This window comes from Habropoda laboriosa, unplaced genomic scaffold (assembly GCF_001263275.1).
Source record: "Habropoda laboriosa isolate 0110345459 unplaced genomic scaffold, ASM126327v1 scaffold145, whole genome shotgun sequence".
Taxonomy (NCBI): Eukaryota; Metazoa; Arthropoda; class Insecta; order Hymenoptera; family Apidae; genus Habropoda; species Habropoda laboriosa.
The window spans coordinates 1,001,792-1,018,608 of NW_017100307.1; the positions used below are offsets into that span (position 1 = coordinate 1,001,792).

Sequence of the window (16,817 nt, forward strand, 5' to 3'; positions counted from 1 at the left end):
TTGTAACTTCAACTGGACTTTAGTTAATTTTGAATAGAATTTTACTGTAACGAGCATAATTGCTATAGTTACATGAGTAAAATCAGAAATGCTCTTGAAGCATTCGTTCCAGGTGGATTTCTGCGAAATCCAGACGTTGATCTTTAGAGTCGAGTCGTGAGACCTAGCACGAAAGATTGCCAGAGTCGAAGACAACAATGACAATTCATGACAGTCAGGAGGGCCATGTGGAAAATCGCAGACGGTTTACGAGCGTGGAGGCGCCGGTCACCGTAAAACTGTAGGCTACTCGTTCAAAAAGTGTCTTCGACGCAATTGAAATTCACGTGAAAGAAAAATCTGAAGAAAAAAGAAATTCTCTTTATCGCCATCCATGTCAATTTACATCCATCTACAATTGTAAACGAGAGTAGAAAAACAAAAAAGGGGGGGAGGGATGGAACACAGCTTCCTGGACGAGTAAATTTAAAAGTCAGTTTCCGTTTAATAACACCGTGGAAAGTACACTTCGCGCAGAGTCGACAGACACGAAATCACCAGGGCTGACAGCACCTATTAGCCGCGGTGACATTTCTGTCACGCCCATGCGAGAAGTCGTAATTCGTAACTGGTAACATAACACGTGTAACGCGGCGTGACACGAGAACTCCCTGTATGTGTCTCTCCCGTTTCGATTAATTTAGCACGGAGGTTCACCGGGAGGCGGCAATTACACACTCGTTAAACGTCCATCTTTTTTTTTTTTTCTCTCAACAGTAAAACATCGAGGTAAAATTCGTTCAAGTCCATTAACACTATGTCATAATATACATGTTTCGTTGTGAAGAAGAATTTTACGACGATATACAATCTTATAACTCCCCCTCGTATTATAATACACGCTCGATGTTGATCGTGTGTATATGTATGTATACTATGGGCAAGAACGTGAGTTATCGTTTTGCGTAGTAGCGGTTCATTCTATTGATTTCATTTATGAATGAAACGATTCCGTGAATGCAATAGCGTACTACGTTCGATTGCGGTAAACAAATGGAGAACGAAAATACACGGTTTTTTTGTATCAGTTACCGGTAGTCGCGTGCTGGTAAGTGAGGTCTCAAATCGCTTATCGCGTAAACATTTACAAGTGGGGTAAACAAGATGTTCTTTAATCTAAGTACATCGAATGTGGCTACCTCAAACACTAGACGTCCGTTTATTAAACCTCTCCGCGGAACCGACCTCGGTCTGCCGTTCCGTGATCTCGAGGAACGCCGTGAAACACCGACATAATGAACCGACAAATTTGTTAAATACAGGCCGTTTCAAAAAGAATGTTAACGCTTAATACGAAAGTAACTTTTAGAGAAACAGAATTGATAACACAGAGTATCACATTAACAAATGTATTCTATCTTTGAAGTGTCTTGTTACACTTGCACAGATTTTTCATATACTTGTTAACATCATTTTGAAACACTCTATACATGTTTAAGAACTACCAAAAATTCTTGGTTCGTTTGTTTTTTCATAATTTCCCCTATGCGTGTACAAATTCTTACAAAGTGTTGAAATTTTTCGAAACACCCTGCAATGTAACACCTTCGTTTAACACCTTGCCTCGCAATAATCTAATCACGGTTCTGAATTGAACTAAAAAATGACATCCTACGTTAACTTATTCATTCCTAAATCAGAAACGCGCTCGAAATAGGTAAACGGAGAATTCTGCTAATATCACCAATGAATCTTCTGCACAATCAGCGCAATATTTGCTATCTTGATCAACAGATCGTTCCCATTCGCGCACTCCCGTTCTAAGTACAATCTATTCCTTCACTCCACCTCGATACACCGTGGGCATCGACAAGGGATAAACGTGCCACCCACGCACCCTTCCTCCCCACAGCCCTCCTCTTCTCTCGTTCAGCCAGTAAAGTGTAAACCAGATCAATCTGCAGACGCCTGGGTAGGCCCCGGTTTTCCTCTTTCTCCTTTTCTTCCACCCCGGTCTCGGGATGTATTTCTGGAGCGATCTCTCTACTCTCCGTGACTATGGCATCGTTGTTGGCACGACCGACGCCGATATTCGCTCAGGGAACCGCTTCTCTGCTCTTCTTTTACTGCCATCGTTTTCGAACGTGTGCTAGAAAAAAAAGAAAGGAAAGAGATAGAGAGGGGGGAAAAATTTGCCTGTACGAGAAAGAGAGGATAGATCGGTCGACGAGTCGGGAAACTTTCGATTCCGTCGTTCGTTGACGTGGAGAGATCGAGGGGGAGTAGAAGGGAGATTTTGACTGACGGCACTGCCATTGAGACCACACACGACGCCGTTTTAAGATCCTCGTTACACTTGCCTTCGACCTGGAATTAAAACCGTACTTCAATTATTGCCATCGATCCGCGATTTAAATCGTTACTTGATCAATGATTTCGCTCTATTTTACCTGCGCTTCGAAATTCTTTCTACGCGTATTTTCGTATGCATAATTCTTCTGTAGACTCTTTGGGAAATAATATTTTCTCTGTTTTCCTTCAATTTTTTTTATGTCTTTCTCTTTGGTTTTTTCTTGTTTTCTGGTGGAATTGTCTGTTTTTGCGAAGATGCGTGGATCTCGGCTACAGACTGTAAAGAGAAAAACGAACGAGTATGAGAGGGAAAATGAAGAGACAAAGACGGTAGTCGAGACACGAGTGCGTACTTGAGGAAGAACTACTCGAGAGCTGCCGGAGCCACAGATTTATCGTATATACCTATACAAGAACTGATTCCGTATCGCGAGGTCTTTCACTTTTTCCTTTTCTTTTCGCTTCGTGTGTGGTCCCCACATTAGTGATTCTTATTTAAACTAAATGCATTTCGATGCTGAATTTGAAGAATTTGGGAAATTGGGTGAAACCATTCTATCACGCTCACAATCGCTCCAAGTTTCAAGCTTCACTTTCATCTTCATCTTCTCTCATTTATCCTGTAACAAATACATCGAATAAGTGAATGAAATAAATAAAAACACCATCTTTCTTTTTACCTCTGTTTCAGGTATAAAGATGCAATGTTCGAACTCGAATTCGAACAGTTCTGGAGGTGGACTGATCGACCGCAAGCCATCCTACTTCGGTCATCCAGCCGGCTCTGTTACCTTGAGCTCCTTAAGCTCCCTAAGCTCGCTCAACTTGAGCAACATCGGCGGCTTGAGTATATCGAACATACCTGGCACAGTTTCCTCCAACATTCATCACACGACGACTGCACCACCGACGACGATGTATTACGATCAGATCAAGTACAGTATGTGAAACGTGTGTACCGCCTGAGAAACGAAGAGAACAAAAAACTATACTATTGCAACGCAAAGTGTTTGACGGAACATTGAAACGGTGCTGTAAGGAACACCTTGTTAAACATCTACCGTATCGAATATTCTCTATCACGAATGGATGGAACTGTGTACGAGTGCGGATGTATAAGTTTGTTAAAGAGAATAAGAAGTTTCTTTCTTTCAGATCGTCGCTTCGATAATAGCGATCTCTCCCCTTTGTATTTATAGCTACGATTATGTAAATGTTATTAATTTAAGTCGTTCGCCGCAAGACAGAGATGAATGTAGAATTAAAATATTCTTTGCTAAAAAAAACAAGAAATACGAATGTTTTCTCTTGTTCTTTTTCTTTCTTTTTTTTTTCTTTTCTTTTTGCTGCTTCAATACGCGTTCACGCTTTTCATCTTTCGCTTAAGATTCATCGACACATTGCTAATCGATCAAACTTAGAATCGGTGATATTTCATTTTCGCTTGTTCTTTTAAGAAATGTTTCACAAATGTTTCGAAAATTCGTGCCGTGTTAACACGTTCTCTGCCACGAGAAAATCGTAAGGGATGGTGACCGATCGATACACTGTCGACGATGGCACACGGCGCAACTAATTCTGTGTCGACGATGCTTTGACAGGTGGCAACGAACGTGTGTTGAACAAAACCTTATTCAACTTATAACAAGTTACCTAAAGTTTCGCGTTATACGAGGATAATCTGTACCATTTAGAAAATCGTTTAAATGTCCTATACACCTATTCTCGAGCGTAATTCATTCGGTCAGCAGTGAGTTAAGTGTTTCGGGTTAAGACAATTTATAACCTCCGATGATGTATCAGATCGAGTGAAATATTAATAACGTCACACGATGGTTTTGCGGTGACGATAAAGGATTTGTTGATAGCAGCAAGATCTCTTTCCTAGTCCCTACTTCTCGTTCACGAACCAATTCCGGGAACTGTTTTCGCTCATCAGACTGTTTGGAGCTTACGTCGTCGTATCGCCTGTAACGAGATTACGCTTTCTGCCAACCCGCGTAACAAATTATTATCGTCTTTCTTTCTTTCTTTGATCATTCCTTGCTCGAAGTGAAATACATTGTATAATTTCCATGGTATTTTACTAAACGAAGAAAACTTCACGAAGAAGAGCAAGTTTTACGATGTTAAATATCTTACTCTGTCCTTTTTATTCCTTTTCTCTGACGAAAGTAATAAAAAAAAGGAAATAAAAAGAGACCGAAGACTCCGCTGCTCCTGTCGGAGGATCTCAGAGAGGAGCCAGTGGCTCTCGATCCTTTGCAGGAGGGTTATAAAAAAAGGAAAAATAAAAAAATAATACGGTCGTGAAAACGATAGTGGCAAACGCGCGACAGATCTCTCTATTGGAACAGCTTGTTGCCGGTCCCAGCCATAAAAATGACGGGAATGCCTGATGCTCGGCCTGGGATGCACTTATTTGAGTAATATGGAAGTTCCCTGGGACGTTCTCTTGCTCGTCACGTGTTCAAATAGTAAAACCGTGTTCCCTTTTGTTTCTTTGTGTTCCTATAAATCACGTGTTGCACCTTTTCGGCTGAAACGCTGGCCCCGCTGATTATCGATGGAAATGTCACGTCCGAAAATAGTGCGGCGACACACGATCCAGATCTCATTATCGCGGTCAAGGAAGAGGAACAAAGAACGTGCCTGGGAAATTTTGCGGATGAATCAGGACGGTGAATTTCCGAGTACAGTGATCTTCCTTTCCTCTCTTCCTTTTTCGTTTCATTCCTCAGACCCTGTATTTATATGCAAGTATACATTAGTAAATACGCTTACAATGTGTTCATTGTACGATGAAAAATGTATTGTGCGGTAATATACTTGAATATAATTGCAGTTACAGTTTCATTGCACCGTAATCGGTCACAGATAGATAGATAGTTCTTTGTCCCGTCGATTTAGTCTTCGCTATCTATCGGTGATTTCCTTGAATCGGCTTAGAGAATTACAAGAGGCACGGCAGATTGCTTATGTAATAAATTAGAGAACGTTATGCGTGATGGCGGATCGCATGTGGTGTCGGCTTACACGAAACAGATTCATAACGGACATTAATATCACATTAAAATTTTTCGCCAAGCCGACGAGGAGGGCCGGATCTACTCGTCATACGGACAGAGATGACTTGACTTCCTTTTGTTGTGCACTCGTACGTCCGATATTACGACGAAAGTTTCATCTCGTTCCTCGTAACAGAAAGAAAGAAAAAACATTCAACTCTTTTCTACATTTCTTCTATGATACTTGAATTAATTATACATTAATCTTTTCGTGATTAAATTGTTTTTTTAATTTATTACTTATTAACGTTTAACGTTTTTTGTCAAAGTTTTTCATGCAATACGATTGTTGCTTCGTTTCATTGGGGCGAATTTTCTAGCTGATTTTTTTTTTTCGTTAACAATGTAAACGATCCGGATACTAAATTGGTACGAAAAAAGCCACTTCTGAACCGCGTCGTCCAGAATGCACGTAAGCCAGACGACGAATATGCACGAGGTGCAAGAGGAGTCACTCAATGACGCCGTTGACAGGGCATCTCTGGCTGTGGTTTCATGGTGTTCTTGTTTCTGCGATACTTTCTTCCCCAGGAAGAGAAAATTGTCTTTCTATTTTCTGCTATGGTCCCTTGGCTAATAAATCAAATCGAATGTTACTCGGTAGAATTTTTGGCGACAATTAAAATTATATCCTTGCTTGCGACAACAAGTATCCATCCCATCGTAGAGAATTTTTTAACATGAAGCTAACCTTGAATTAATGAGCAGCCACTTATAGCAATTACGAGGATCCACTTCTAGCAGTACGTAAGTTCAAGATGAGTGTTGGTTCTTGAGCTGCAAGAGACATAATTTAGAATTTCTTAATCTCTCTAGATAAGTGTATTTTGTTTTTTTTTTTTTCAAAATTCTCCAAAATGGAAGGCAATTTTATTCAATTCGAACAGCAAGCGGAACAGGTGAAGGATAATAACATTTTTCCATGAACTGGATTTTTAAAGTAGCGATCCAAAGAATTCGGGAGACTGCATTATCTCAAGGCGCCTCCGTATCGAAGCGTTCACGAAAAGAGAGGAAGCGACAGAGAGGGCACGAATCGAAAGAAGGATGAACGTGGAATGGAGAAAGAGAGAACGATACGCGAGGAAGGGGTTCGCTCTAAAATAATAAACTGCTCGACGCGATGCGAGACTAGACATAGTCGGAACAAACGCCTCGCGATTTACACTGCACAGACCTGAAAACAAAAAGTTCCGATTTAAATTGTCGCTATTAAAGTGAACTGCATATTTTATGGTATATAACGTTACTTCTGAGTAGAAGCGTAAATATTGAATACTCCTGATATGATTTATCTTGTTAGATTAACTCTGCTTGTCAATTTCAATTTCACATGAATTATTTGCTAATTTAAAGCGCAGCTTTTCTTGAGAGTATCTGCAAGTATCGTGTCCTAGTTGTACATTTTGCAAAAAACATTTAATACACTTTCAAATTTCTAGAACAAGAAATTCTTACTCGATCGGTAAAAAGTGGTGCCCGGGGTGCCCTCTATAGGACACGTAACTTGTACACTCAGGATAGAAATTTTCTCTGATTGGGAAAATGGTACTTATGTTTAGAAGGAAATGATTACTTTAAGTTGTCGAAACAATTATTTATAAAAATTAATCTAGTTTATCTGTTAAAAGATATCGATTTTTATATACCTCAGAATAATTTGTTGGAAACGATAACATAGAAAAAAATTTTGAAGACCGTTTGTACATTAAAATATTGCGCATGCGGATAAATGTGGGATACGGACGTCACCAACAGGTCAGAAAAGCGGTAGTAGACAGCCGGCTACTTTGTTCGGGATTACTGTCGAATACATATTTTATTTACTAATATTACATTAACAATGGAGGAAATACTACTGAAGTTACTCATAGCCGATAACACATCGATACAACAGGTATATTTACAGAAATGACACTTTATGACAACCGCAAATTTTCTGCTCTTCAAAACACGTGTTTGCTGCCTTTAATAACCACTTTAAGCGAGATCGAACTCATTTTATTTTATCCACATTATAGGTTCCAGCAGAAGATACTATTTCCTTCTTATACATTACCTTAGTAAAGTTAATCTGATGCTTCATTTCGTGAACTTCTTTCTTTCTTTTTATATTTAATGTTTTAATATGCATGTCATATAATCTGTGAGATTCTCTATTAAATAAAGATGCCTATACATCCTATTTAATGGTATTAGCGTTCAAGGCCTTTTATGAAGAGATTTATGTTTCATAATATTTAATATAACATTAATACTATATTTACAGGGAACAGCAGAACTTAGAGAGGCTTTTAAAAAACCAGAAAGTACACCAGCATTATGTCAACTTATAGTATCATCAACAAATTCCCAGGTTTTTATTTTTATTGCATTAATGTTATATTTGTACTATAAATCTTTTATACCAAAGAGTCATGTATATCTAGATAAGGCAATATGCAGCTGTATTACTTAGAAAGCGTTATGGCAAAGGAAAACATTGGCAGAAATTGCAACAACCTGTACGCAATGAATTTAAGGCAGTAATTTTACAGGTAGAAGAACATTCTTTTGAAAATTATATTTTTGCACATAAGATTATGTACATAATATTTTATTGCTTTTTAGGCACTAGTAAATGAACCAGAAAAGTTTGTAAAAAATGCAATTGCACAATTAATAGGTGTAATTGTAAAACATGAATTGCCTTATAATGGATGGCCAGAAGTTTTACAGTTTGTACAACAATTAATTACTAGTGAAAATTTAATGGATAAAGAGGTATGAAATAAATTAAACTGTTCTTAGCTTCTATGGTATTTGTTAAAAAAAATAATTTTGTTATAGTTGGGAACTTATACTTTGTCAATTATGACTGAAGTTGCACCTCATGCATACCTTTCACATGCTGGATCACTTGCAATTCTTCTTGGACAGACTTTGAACAGTTTACAAGATTTAGGAAACCCAGTAGCATATTATGTTTTACGAATAATGCAAAACCTTGTTCCTTTAGTTGATGGTAATCAGATGGTAAGTCAAAAAAAGAAAAAATTATCAAAAATAGATTAAAGTCAAGATTTATCATATTTAATTATAAATAATAAATTATATCTTTCATAGATGGTAAATGCTTATCACCAAATGATGCCTCAAGTGATGGCCACAATTCAGTCTCTTACTACTACTAATGAGAACAAAGCTATTGAATGCTTTGAACTGTTAGATGAATTATGTGAAAACGCAACTGCTGTGATAGCACCCCATGTCAAACCTCTTGTCAGTATGTGCCTTGCTATTGCTGGTAATAAATCACTAGATGATGCTCTTAGAGTTAAAGCATTTGGTTTCATTGGCTGGTTAGCCAGAACAAAAAAGAAAGCCATAATCAAACATAAACTTGTTGAACCCATTATAGGTAAGATATATCAGTATTGTAAACAATTTTTTGTACTTTTATAAATATATAATCCTTTCGTATAATTTTACAGATATGTTGTTTAATCTTATGTCCACACGACCTGAGGACGATAATGATGAAGTTTACTTTAGCGGTGATAATGAAGATAATACACCTGTAACTTGTGCTACTCAAACTTTAGATTTACTTGCACTTCATTTACCTCCAGAGAAATTAATTCCTCGATTGGTACGATTTCAAATGTTTATAGCATAACTTTTTGTGAGATATAAAGCTAATATTTTATTTTTATACTATATTTATAGTTACAATATATAGAACCGAGCCTTCAAGGTACAGACATATATGCGAAAAAAGCGTCATTCCTAGCAATGGCAGTATTAGCAGAGGGTTGTTCGGAATATATCCGTGCTAAATATCTCGAATCCTTCTTACGTTGTACTTGTCAAGGGATCACTGATTCTATTCCTGTTGTACGCAATGCTGCTCTTTTTGCACTCGGACAATTTTCCGAACATTTACAACCAGACATTTCCCATTATTCTTCCGAATTATTACCAGTGTTATTTGAATACCTTGGACAAATATGTGCACATATTAAGCAGGAAAAGAAAGAACCACCTTCGGTTGACCGTATGTTTTATGCATTGGAAATGTTCTGTGAAAATTTGAACGAAAGTCTTTTGCCATATTTGCCAACTTTAATGGAAAGACTTTTCGAAATTTTAAATGCGGATACTCCAGTTCATGTTAGAGAACTTTCTCTGAGTGCTTTAGGTTCAACTGCTATGGCCAGCAAAGAGCACATGTTGCCATACTTTGAAAGAGTGGTCTCTATTCTGAATGGTTATCTTTCAGAAAAACAAACAGAAGAAACCATGTGTCTCCAAGTGCAAGCAGTTGGTTCGTATGCTGACAAAAATGAAAATTCTCGTAATGATCATTAATCATATTAATAATTCTTTGGTATTGTAGATACTCTTGGGGTATTTGCAAGAACAATAGGTGAAAAAAATTTTGCACCTTTGGCTGGTAGGTCTCTTGAGTTTGGAATGAAATTGCTAAAAGAAACAGAGGATCCAGATTTGAAAAAGTCAGTTTACGGACTGTTTGCATCAATAAGTACTGTAATGAAAAAAGAAATGGCAGCTGTTTTGCCAGAAATCATCGACAATATGATATCTAGTATACAGAGTTCAGAAGGCATAGTGGTATGTAAACTATGAAAGGAATATAAATAAGGATTACCCAATTACATTTATAGTTGTGCTTTTGTCTTTTGATAGCCCCACTTTAAGGAGAATGAATCTTCTGCTTTTCCCGTTTATGAAGATCTTAGTGACAATGAAAATGAAAATGAAGAGGAAGATATTGAAAACACAGATAACGAAGATGATGACGATGATGACGATGTAGCAGGTTATAGTGTTGAAAATGCATACATTGAAGAGAAAGAAGAAGCAATTCTAGCTTTAAAAGAAATTGCAGAGCATACAGAGTACGATATTTAATATTTGCTTATTTAATTGCGTGCTGTTTTCGTTATTTTATATATTTATTTCATATTTGTTATTTTAGAGAAGCATTCCTACCATACCTTGAAAAATCCTTTGAGGAAACTTTCAAATTAATGAATTATCCACAAGAGGATATTCGCAAAGCTGCTATTGACGCTCTTTTACAATTCTGCATTAACTTCTCAAAAATTAATACTAATGAAGGAAAGCAAGCTTTGCTAAAAGCACTTTCCGTATTTATACCAAAATTGTCAGAATTGATAAGATTAGGTGATGAACGATCAGTAGCTATTAGTGGTTTAGATGCTTATACAGAACTTCTGAAAGAAATAAGGACAGATGTTCTTATTGGAGAAGGTCATAAGGAGGCTATAATGAATTGTATCACTGATGTCATGTCAGGTAACAGTTTAATGTAAATTATATCTTTATCACTTTGACAATTATCATTTATACAGAAAGTTGTTTATATAATAGGCAAAACTGAATGCCAAGATCAAGAAGAAACAGAAGACTTAGATACTGAAGCTGAACAAGATGAATTGTTAATTGAATGTGCGGTTGATGTATTATCTAATTTCGGAAAAATAATTCCGCCGGAAGACTTTGCACTTTATTTCCAAACAATACTGCCAATGCTTTTAGAAAGATTGGTAAAGTTCTGTTTATTTGGTAGTTACGTACTTATTAATGTTATTTATTGCATTTAGGCCTAAGAATTAAATGTTTTCAGAAAAAGAACAAATCTGAAGGTCAAAGATCTTTCGCTGTTGGTACAATTTCAGAATGTTTCGCAGGACTTAAACATACGGTAGCTGCATTTGTACCTCAGCTTCTTCCTACACTTTTGAGACTTACGGATGATGAAAGTGCCGAAGTTCGTAATAATGTAATATATGGAATTGGTGAACTTGCATTACACGGCAAAGAAGCAGTTTATTCGTAACCTTTTAATCTATTACTTCAATGTTTTGATAAAATCATGTATTTTTCCTTTTTTTTTTTCCTTAACCACGATCTCAAAGACATTATCCTGATATTTTACAAGTTTTATCAGGTGCGATCGCTAAGGAATCTCACGCAGGAGCTCGCGATAACGTAGTCGGAGCAATTGCACGACTTATAATTGCCAATTATTCCAATTTACCTCTTGATCAAATATTCCCAGTTTTCGTTAAAGAGTTGCCATTAGAAGAAGACTTTGAAGAAAACAAAGCAGTCTTTAAAAGTGTATTAACATTGTATGAAGCTGGTCATCCCATTTTAAGACCGCATATGGAAATATTACTCAAAGTTGCAGTCAGTGTATTACACGAGGGTAGAGCTACTGATGACGGTATATTACACAATATTTTCTTCATATTTAATATAACTGATATGAAATTACTACATTATATGTTGAATTATATGTTTATGTTATGTTACATAGAAGCGAAGAGTATCGTTATGGAATTCATAAAATCTGCTCAGCGAGATTTTCCAAATGAGTGGAATTCCATGTATACTGAACTTCCTGCAGAAGTTACGACAAACATACAACGTATATTTTCTTAGGTCTCGATATGGACTTGAAAATAACTCTACCTTTGATTGTTTTACAAAGGATACGCAGACTGATAGATGAAGACATTTTCATCATAAAGAAAGTGATATATGAGATATATTTCATGTTTTTAAGTTATATCTAACAAATTGAGGTTTTCAGTACTGGTTACTCTAATTTACAATTTTATATATATTTATATATGTCCATTATTCGGAAGTTGTTGTGAATATGGAAATTACATTTTTTTTTGTACTCATACAGTATCAACCTGTCAATAAGTGCAATTATTCAAACCAATAGTGTAACAGGATACCATATTCCGTTTAAGTCTCCTTGGTACTCATGTTTCACAATATTATAACAGTGGAAAAATACAATTTGTGTGGAGATATATACATATATATTGGTTGGACAATTTATGTTAAATTCTAGTCTATCAAATTTTCCAATTGTTTTTTCTTTTTTTTTTTTATAAATTCATTCTAATTTATTGGAAATCAAGAACCGGTAGTTTTAAAATCTAATATGTGAATTTGTTAAAAGTGTAAGCATAAATGTTATACTGAGAAACGAAAGCTTTGGTTATTAAGGTTCATGTTTATTTGTAACCAAGAACGTTGCATATAGCATGAAGCAAATCATGTATACATTGAACATAAATGTATTATTTGAAGAATAAAATTGTTGCACTATATCCTTTTTACAAATAGCTTTTCAATTTTTTTTGACTGGGAAACTGCATTGCCACGAAAATCTACACCCACATACTTATATTTATTCATAACTTTGTCAAAGTCAATATTTATTCCAAAATTATCAGTATACTCAATATTGTCATTCTGAATCATTGTCAAAGGACAAAAATAACGTTAGCCAGAATTTGGGTAGTTTATCAATTCTATAAATAAGCTATATGATTAAGAAAATTTATTGCATTGCTTATTTGTGTAAGCAGATTACACTTTATGCGCCTGTACTACAAACAGTTTGAAATATTTTATTATTGTGGGTAATCTTGTTTGTTTATGATAATTTAATTAAATTAAATATGGTCAGGGTGACGAGAGAAATTTTGCAATAGCGGTTTTGAAATTTGAAATACTGTCAGAATTTTCACAGCCTTGGAATACCGAAGTTTATATAATACTATCGATACTTTATCTAAAAGCTCGAGATAACTCAGTGGCCTGTCGTGTTTTTAGGAAATTATCGAACATTCGTCTTCTTAACCCGGTGTATTCGATTTCCGCCCATGAAAAATGTAAAGTAGAATTGTGATATATTTAAAGAAAGAGCTATTAATACAGTGTTCAAAGTAGGAAACATTTAGAAAACGGCTAGTAGAGATCATCGTTACCGACAAAATTCACAGGTGTACTTACACATGTGCTACAAAATTAAAATATTCAATGATGACGTCAATCTACTTCGGAAACAGTGTGCTGAAGAAAATACAGCACGCATCTGCAGCTGCACTTTCAACAATGAGGAATACTATTTCGATATCAACATTCAATGGCATAAATATGATCACATGGACAGACTACATAATTTCACGATTATACAGAAATTACACATATAAAAAAGCGTGGTAATATGAAATAATGTTAACGTACAATGTCGTACATATATACTCGTTTAAAGAAAAAGTTCCTCATTACCGACTGAACCGGTTTGTTACACCACGTGATCGAAACGATCCACGAAATGAGGGGACGTTCGCGTACCGACGTCAAGATTCAAATATGAAGTACATTTCCTATAAAGTGTGCAACCGCTTGGAGAAAGTGTTCCGTATGCGTGTAGCGTTAAAATGAGTTTCACGACCAGATGATGCCTTGTTTCTCGGGTTTCGTCTAGAGAGGCAAACTCGTTGATCGATGACCTTCCGCCGACAAGAGACGACGGAAGTCATAAAGCGTTGTGGAGGTTCTTTTCGTGCCATTGAGCCGGGTGAGTTAGTCATCGATGATCAGACGTGTGTATACCCACAGATGTACGCACCTACTTACACGGTGTATCAAAAGTGTAATCCAGCGTAATTCTCCGGTGATCTGTGTGTATCTCTTTTATAAGTAACAAGCAGTTCCACGAACATTTTTTTCCTGTTATTTAGTCGATTTGTCACAGCCATATTTCTCGTGTTTAGAAAGCATAAAAATACCTGCTATGTCACTTGCATAAGCAAAGATCTCGCTCGTGATATAGTGTATCAACGAACAGGCGGGAAGAATTTTCGGAGCCGGATGTTCAAAATCCAAATATCGATGAATCTCGAAATAACTAGCCAACTATATCATTCTCTATTTATATATCGAAATATTCGACTTGTACTCGAATTCTGATTTACCGATTTAGTAAAATTGGACATTGATCCCTATGGACGGAGGGAACTCGTATAAATTTGAGCTTCTTCCACAATTTAATCTCGAAATTTCAAACATTGAAATTTCACAAGAATCTCTTAAACAATCATCACCCCACACGAATCGTTATCGACGAATCAGATAAATACATGCCGCTGCAAACAACGAAAGAGAACGTACGTAGCCGATTAACCTGGACGTCAAAGTAACGGGCCAGCGTCGAAATTTTTGGACACCCTATACGTGCACGCATATCGAGTGTCTGATGCTGGCGAGTGTCCTTGGGATCTCCACCATGACTCGAATCGAAAAGGAGCCGTAGGTGTACGACCCATGTCCGTGGCTCGACTGTGTATATACCTGTCGAGCTTACCATGCTTCATGGAGATATCGCTAGTGGAAAGTTTCGTCAGACGAAAGTGGCTTATTGCGCGCGGCGGCTGAACGCGGTTAAATCGTACGATCCATCGATGAATTATCCGAGCAACGTGTCTGCATAGTGGAAACTTGTACCGTGTGCGCCGTAGTGGATTGTTTGGCGGATATTAGAACCACGATATGGGGAATGTCATCGTTCCTGTAATTTTGGTGAGTAAGATCTACAATCACTAGTTAATTCCATTGATCGAATATAAAAGAAACGTTAATCGGTGTCTAGTCATTATTCTGAAGGGTTGTCCATATTTCAAAATATTTATTTCTAATTTATTAGGGGTGTCTTGTTGGATATAGTGGCGCCACTGTTTCTGATTTCCCATGCAAGCGTCTTCTTTTCGTTATGCATCTTATCTTCATTGGTCTTACGTTACATTTTGCACCATCGCTGTATAACTACACTAACGAAGATGTTCACACGCACGCACACACGCACACACACACACACACACGATTATTAAATATCAGTTCTCACCAATGGCAGAACGAACGAACGAACGCACCAACGGACGAACCGATTATCCGAGAGGCTGACTCGGTGTCGTAACAGTTTTTTGCCCCGTTTTAAAATTACAAAGAAGCAGACGCTGTGTTTTTCTGCACGGCAATTACTCACAAGGAACGATCAATCGTATGATTCAGTCGATTGCTGGATTTTATTCGGTTCTTAATCTAACAATGCGATTATCAGTCGTACATCGATGCTTCTGGCAAAAGTATGATCGATGAAAAGAATGGGATCGTACGAGAGAGAGACGCGTAACACATACATACTACACAATCTGTCGCATACATCATGCACGTTGCGTTGCAAAATAAAAATCGGTTATTCATGTTCAATTATAAGGAAGAAATAATTCGTGTATCATGAACATAGGAAAATATTTTATTCTTTTTATCTGACAATAGTACATTCCTTCTATAATTGTACAAAGTATAAAACTTCTTAAAGAGTTGATTGTTTACAGAGTGATGAAGTCATTTGAACAAATGATCCTCCGTCCGCCTCAAGCGATGCAATAACCGATTCGTTCCTTCACGCTTTATATCTATCATGGGTGAAAAACATCCTGCGACAGAGGCTAATCGCGTCCTTTCTTCGGCTGTCATTTGCTTAATGGACCGGTCGGTTTTGGACGATGAAACGATACGGAAGGCCGCTTAGTTACATACGAGGCGTTCGTGGCGTCACTCGAATGCGAAAGAGCGAGAGCAGGATGTAATTAAGATTCGACGATTAAAAGACGTCTGAGACTTGTTGTGAACGCGGTGGGAGGTCGTCGCTTTTTCAAATCACCGTGCATGATTCGCGATTCTTCGCGCGTGCTTCGAGTAAATCTGCTGTAACTACACGGCGAATATAATTGCGAATCAAAACGTTAATTATAACCGCTTTAATGCTTTAATTGCTGCTTTACACTTGGCTAGTTACCTCTTTTATTTTCTACTTTTATCAGACGTCTTACAAGGTTGTATCTTTAAAGATCATTATAGTAAAATTTTAGTTCTTCAATTCTCTAGTTCTTCGAATCTTTTGTCGTACACACGATGTCCTTGGAATATTGAAAAATTCTTACTTCTGTAACCTATGTGTTCTCGGTAACCACGGTATTCTCAGCAACGTCGAAGATCAAAAGGCGATCGGTCCAACATTGAAACAAGCCCGTCGTCGTTTATCTTCGTAACGGGAATACGTGTGAAATAAAACTGTCACCGGTTTTAAACGGCTCGATGCAAATTACCGTGCACGTTTCACGCTTATCGACAAGGGTTTAATTCATGGATGCACGCATTATTTCCGGTAGCTGCTAGGTGCACTCAAGCGTGGAGCGCCCAGACACGATGACCAAGCTGTTGCTCGTGAATGTCACTTTCACACTCGACGCCAAGTTGTAATAGAAACGCGAGATGGATCATTCTCGCGTATCAATTATTCTTCCCTCTCGTTCAGAATTATTGCTTGTGTACTGATTCAATTCCCCACGATGTTACTATTCAGTATCTTTGTTTCTTTTCTTTTTTTTTTAATTTCATTGGAATTAACAAACATTGAATAAATTTTTAGGAGTGCCAATTTAAAGACTAATATCTCCAGAGCAGAGAAACCGAGGCAATACCTGCTTTAGTATTCGTCTCAGGTACTACGCTACC

The 16,817-nt window shown here is 37.1% G+C and overlaps 2 protein-coding genes across 2 annotated transcripts in view; both read left to right on the plus strand.

Annotated features, from left to right (window-relative positions):
• The window catches only part of LOC108574081 (forkhead box protein E1-like), a 4,995-nt gene extending 1,716 nt beyond the window's left edge, over positions 1-3,279 (plus strand). The window contains exon 2 of the mRNA XM_017936592.1: positions 3,023-3,279. Coding sequence (XP_017792081.1) covers positions 3,023-3,279 — 257 coding nt within the window. The remainder of the gene's footprint in view (positions 1-3,022) is intronic.
• Positions 3,280-7,168: 3,889 nt separating this feature from the next.
• On the plus strand, positions 7,169-11,925 carry LOC108574056 (importin-4-like). Its single transcript, XM_017936566.1, has 15 exons — positions 7,169-7,296; positions 7,669-7,755; positions 7,829-7,936; positions 8,010-8,162; positions 8,229-8,414; positions 8,505-8,799; positions 8,873-9,030; positions 9,108-9,705; positions 9,778-10,013; positions 10,089-10,300; positions 10,381-10,721; positions 10,797-10,972; positions 11,053-11,261; positions 11,345-11,655; positions 11,749-11,925. Exons 1-15 carry the CDS (start codon positions 7,243-7,245, stop codon positions 11,871-11,873), a joined length of 3,249 nt encoding a protein of 1,082 aa, XP_017792055.1. The 5' UTR covers positions 7,169-7,242; the 3' UTR covers positions 11,874-11,925.
• Positions 11,926-16,817: the final 4,892 nt, after the last annotated feature.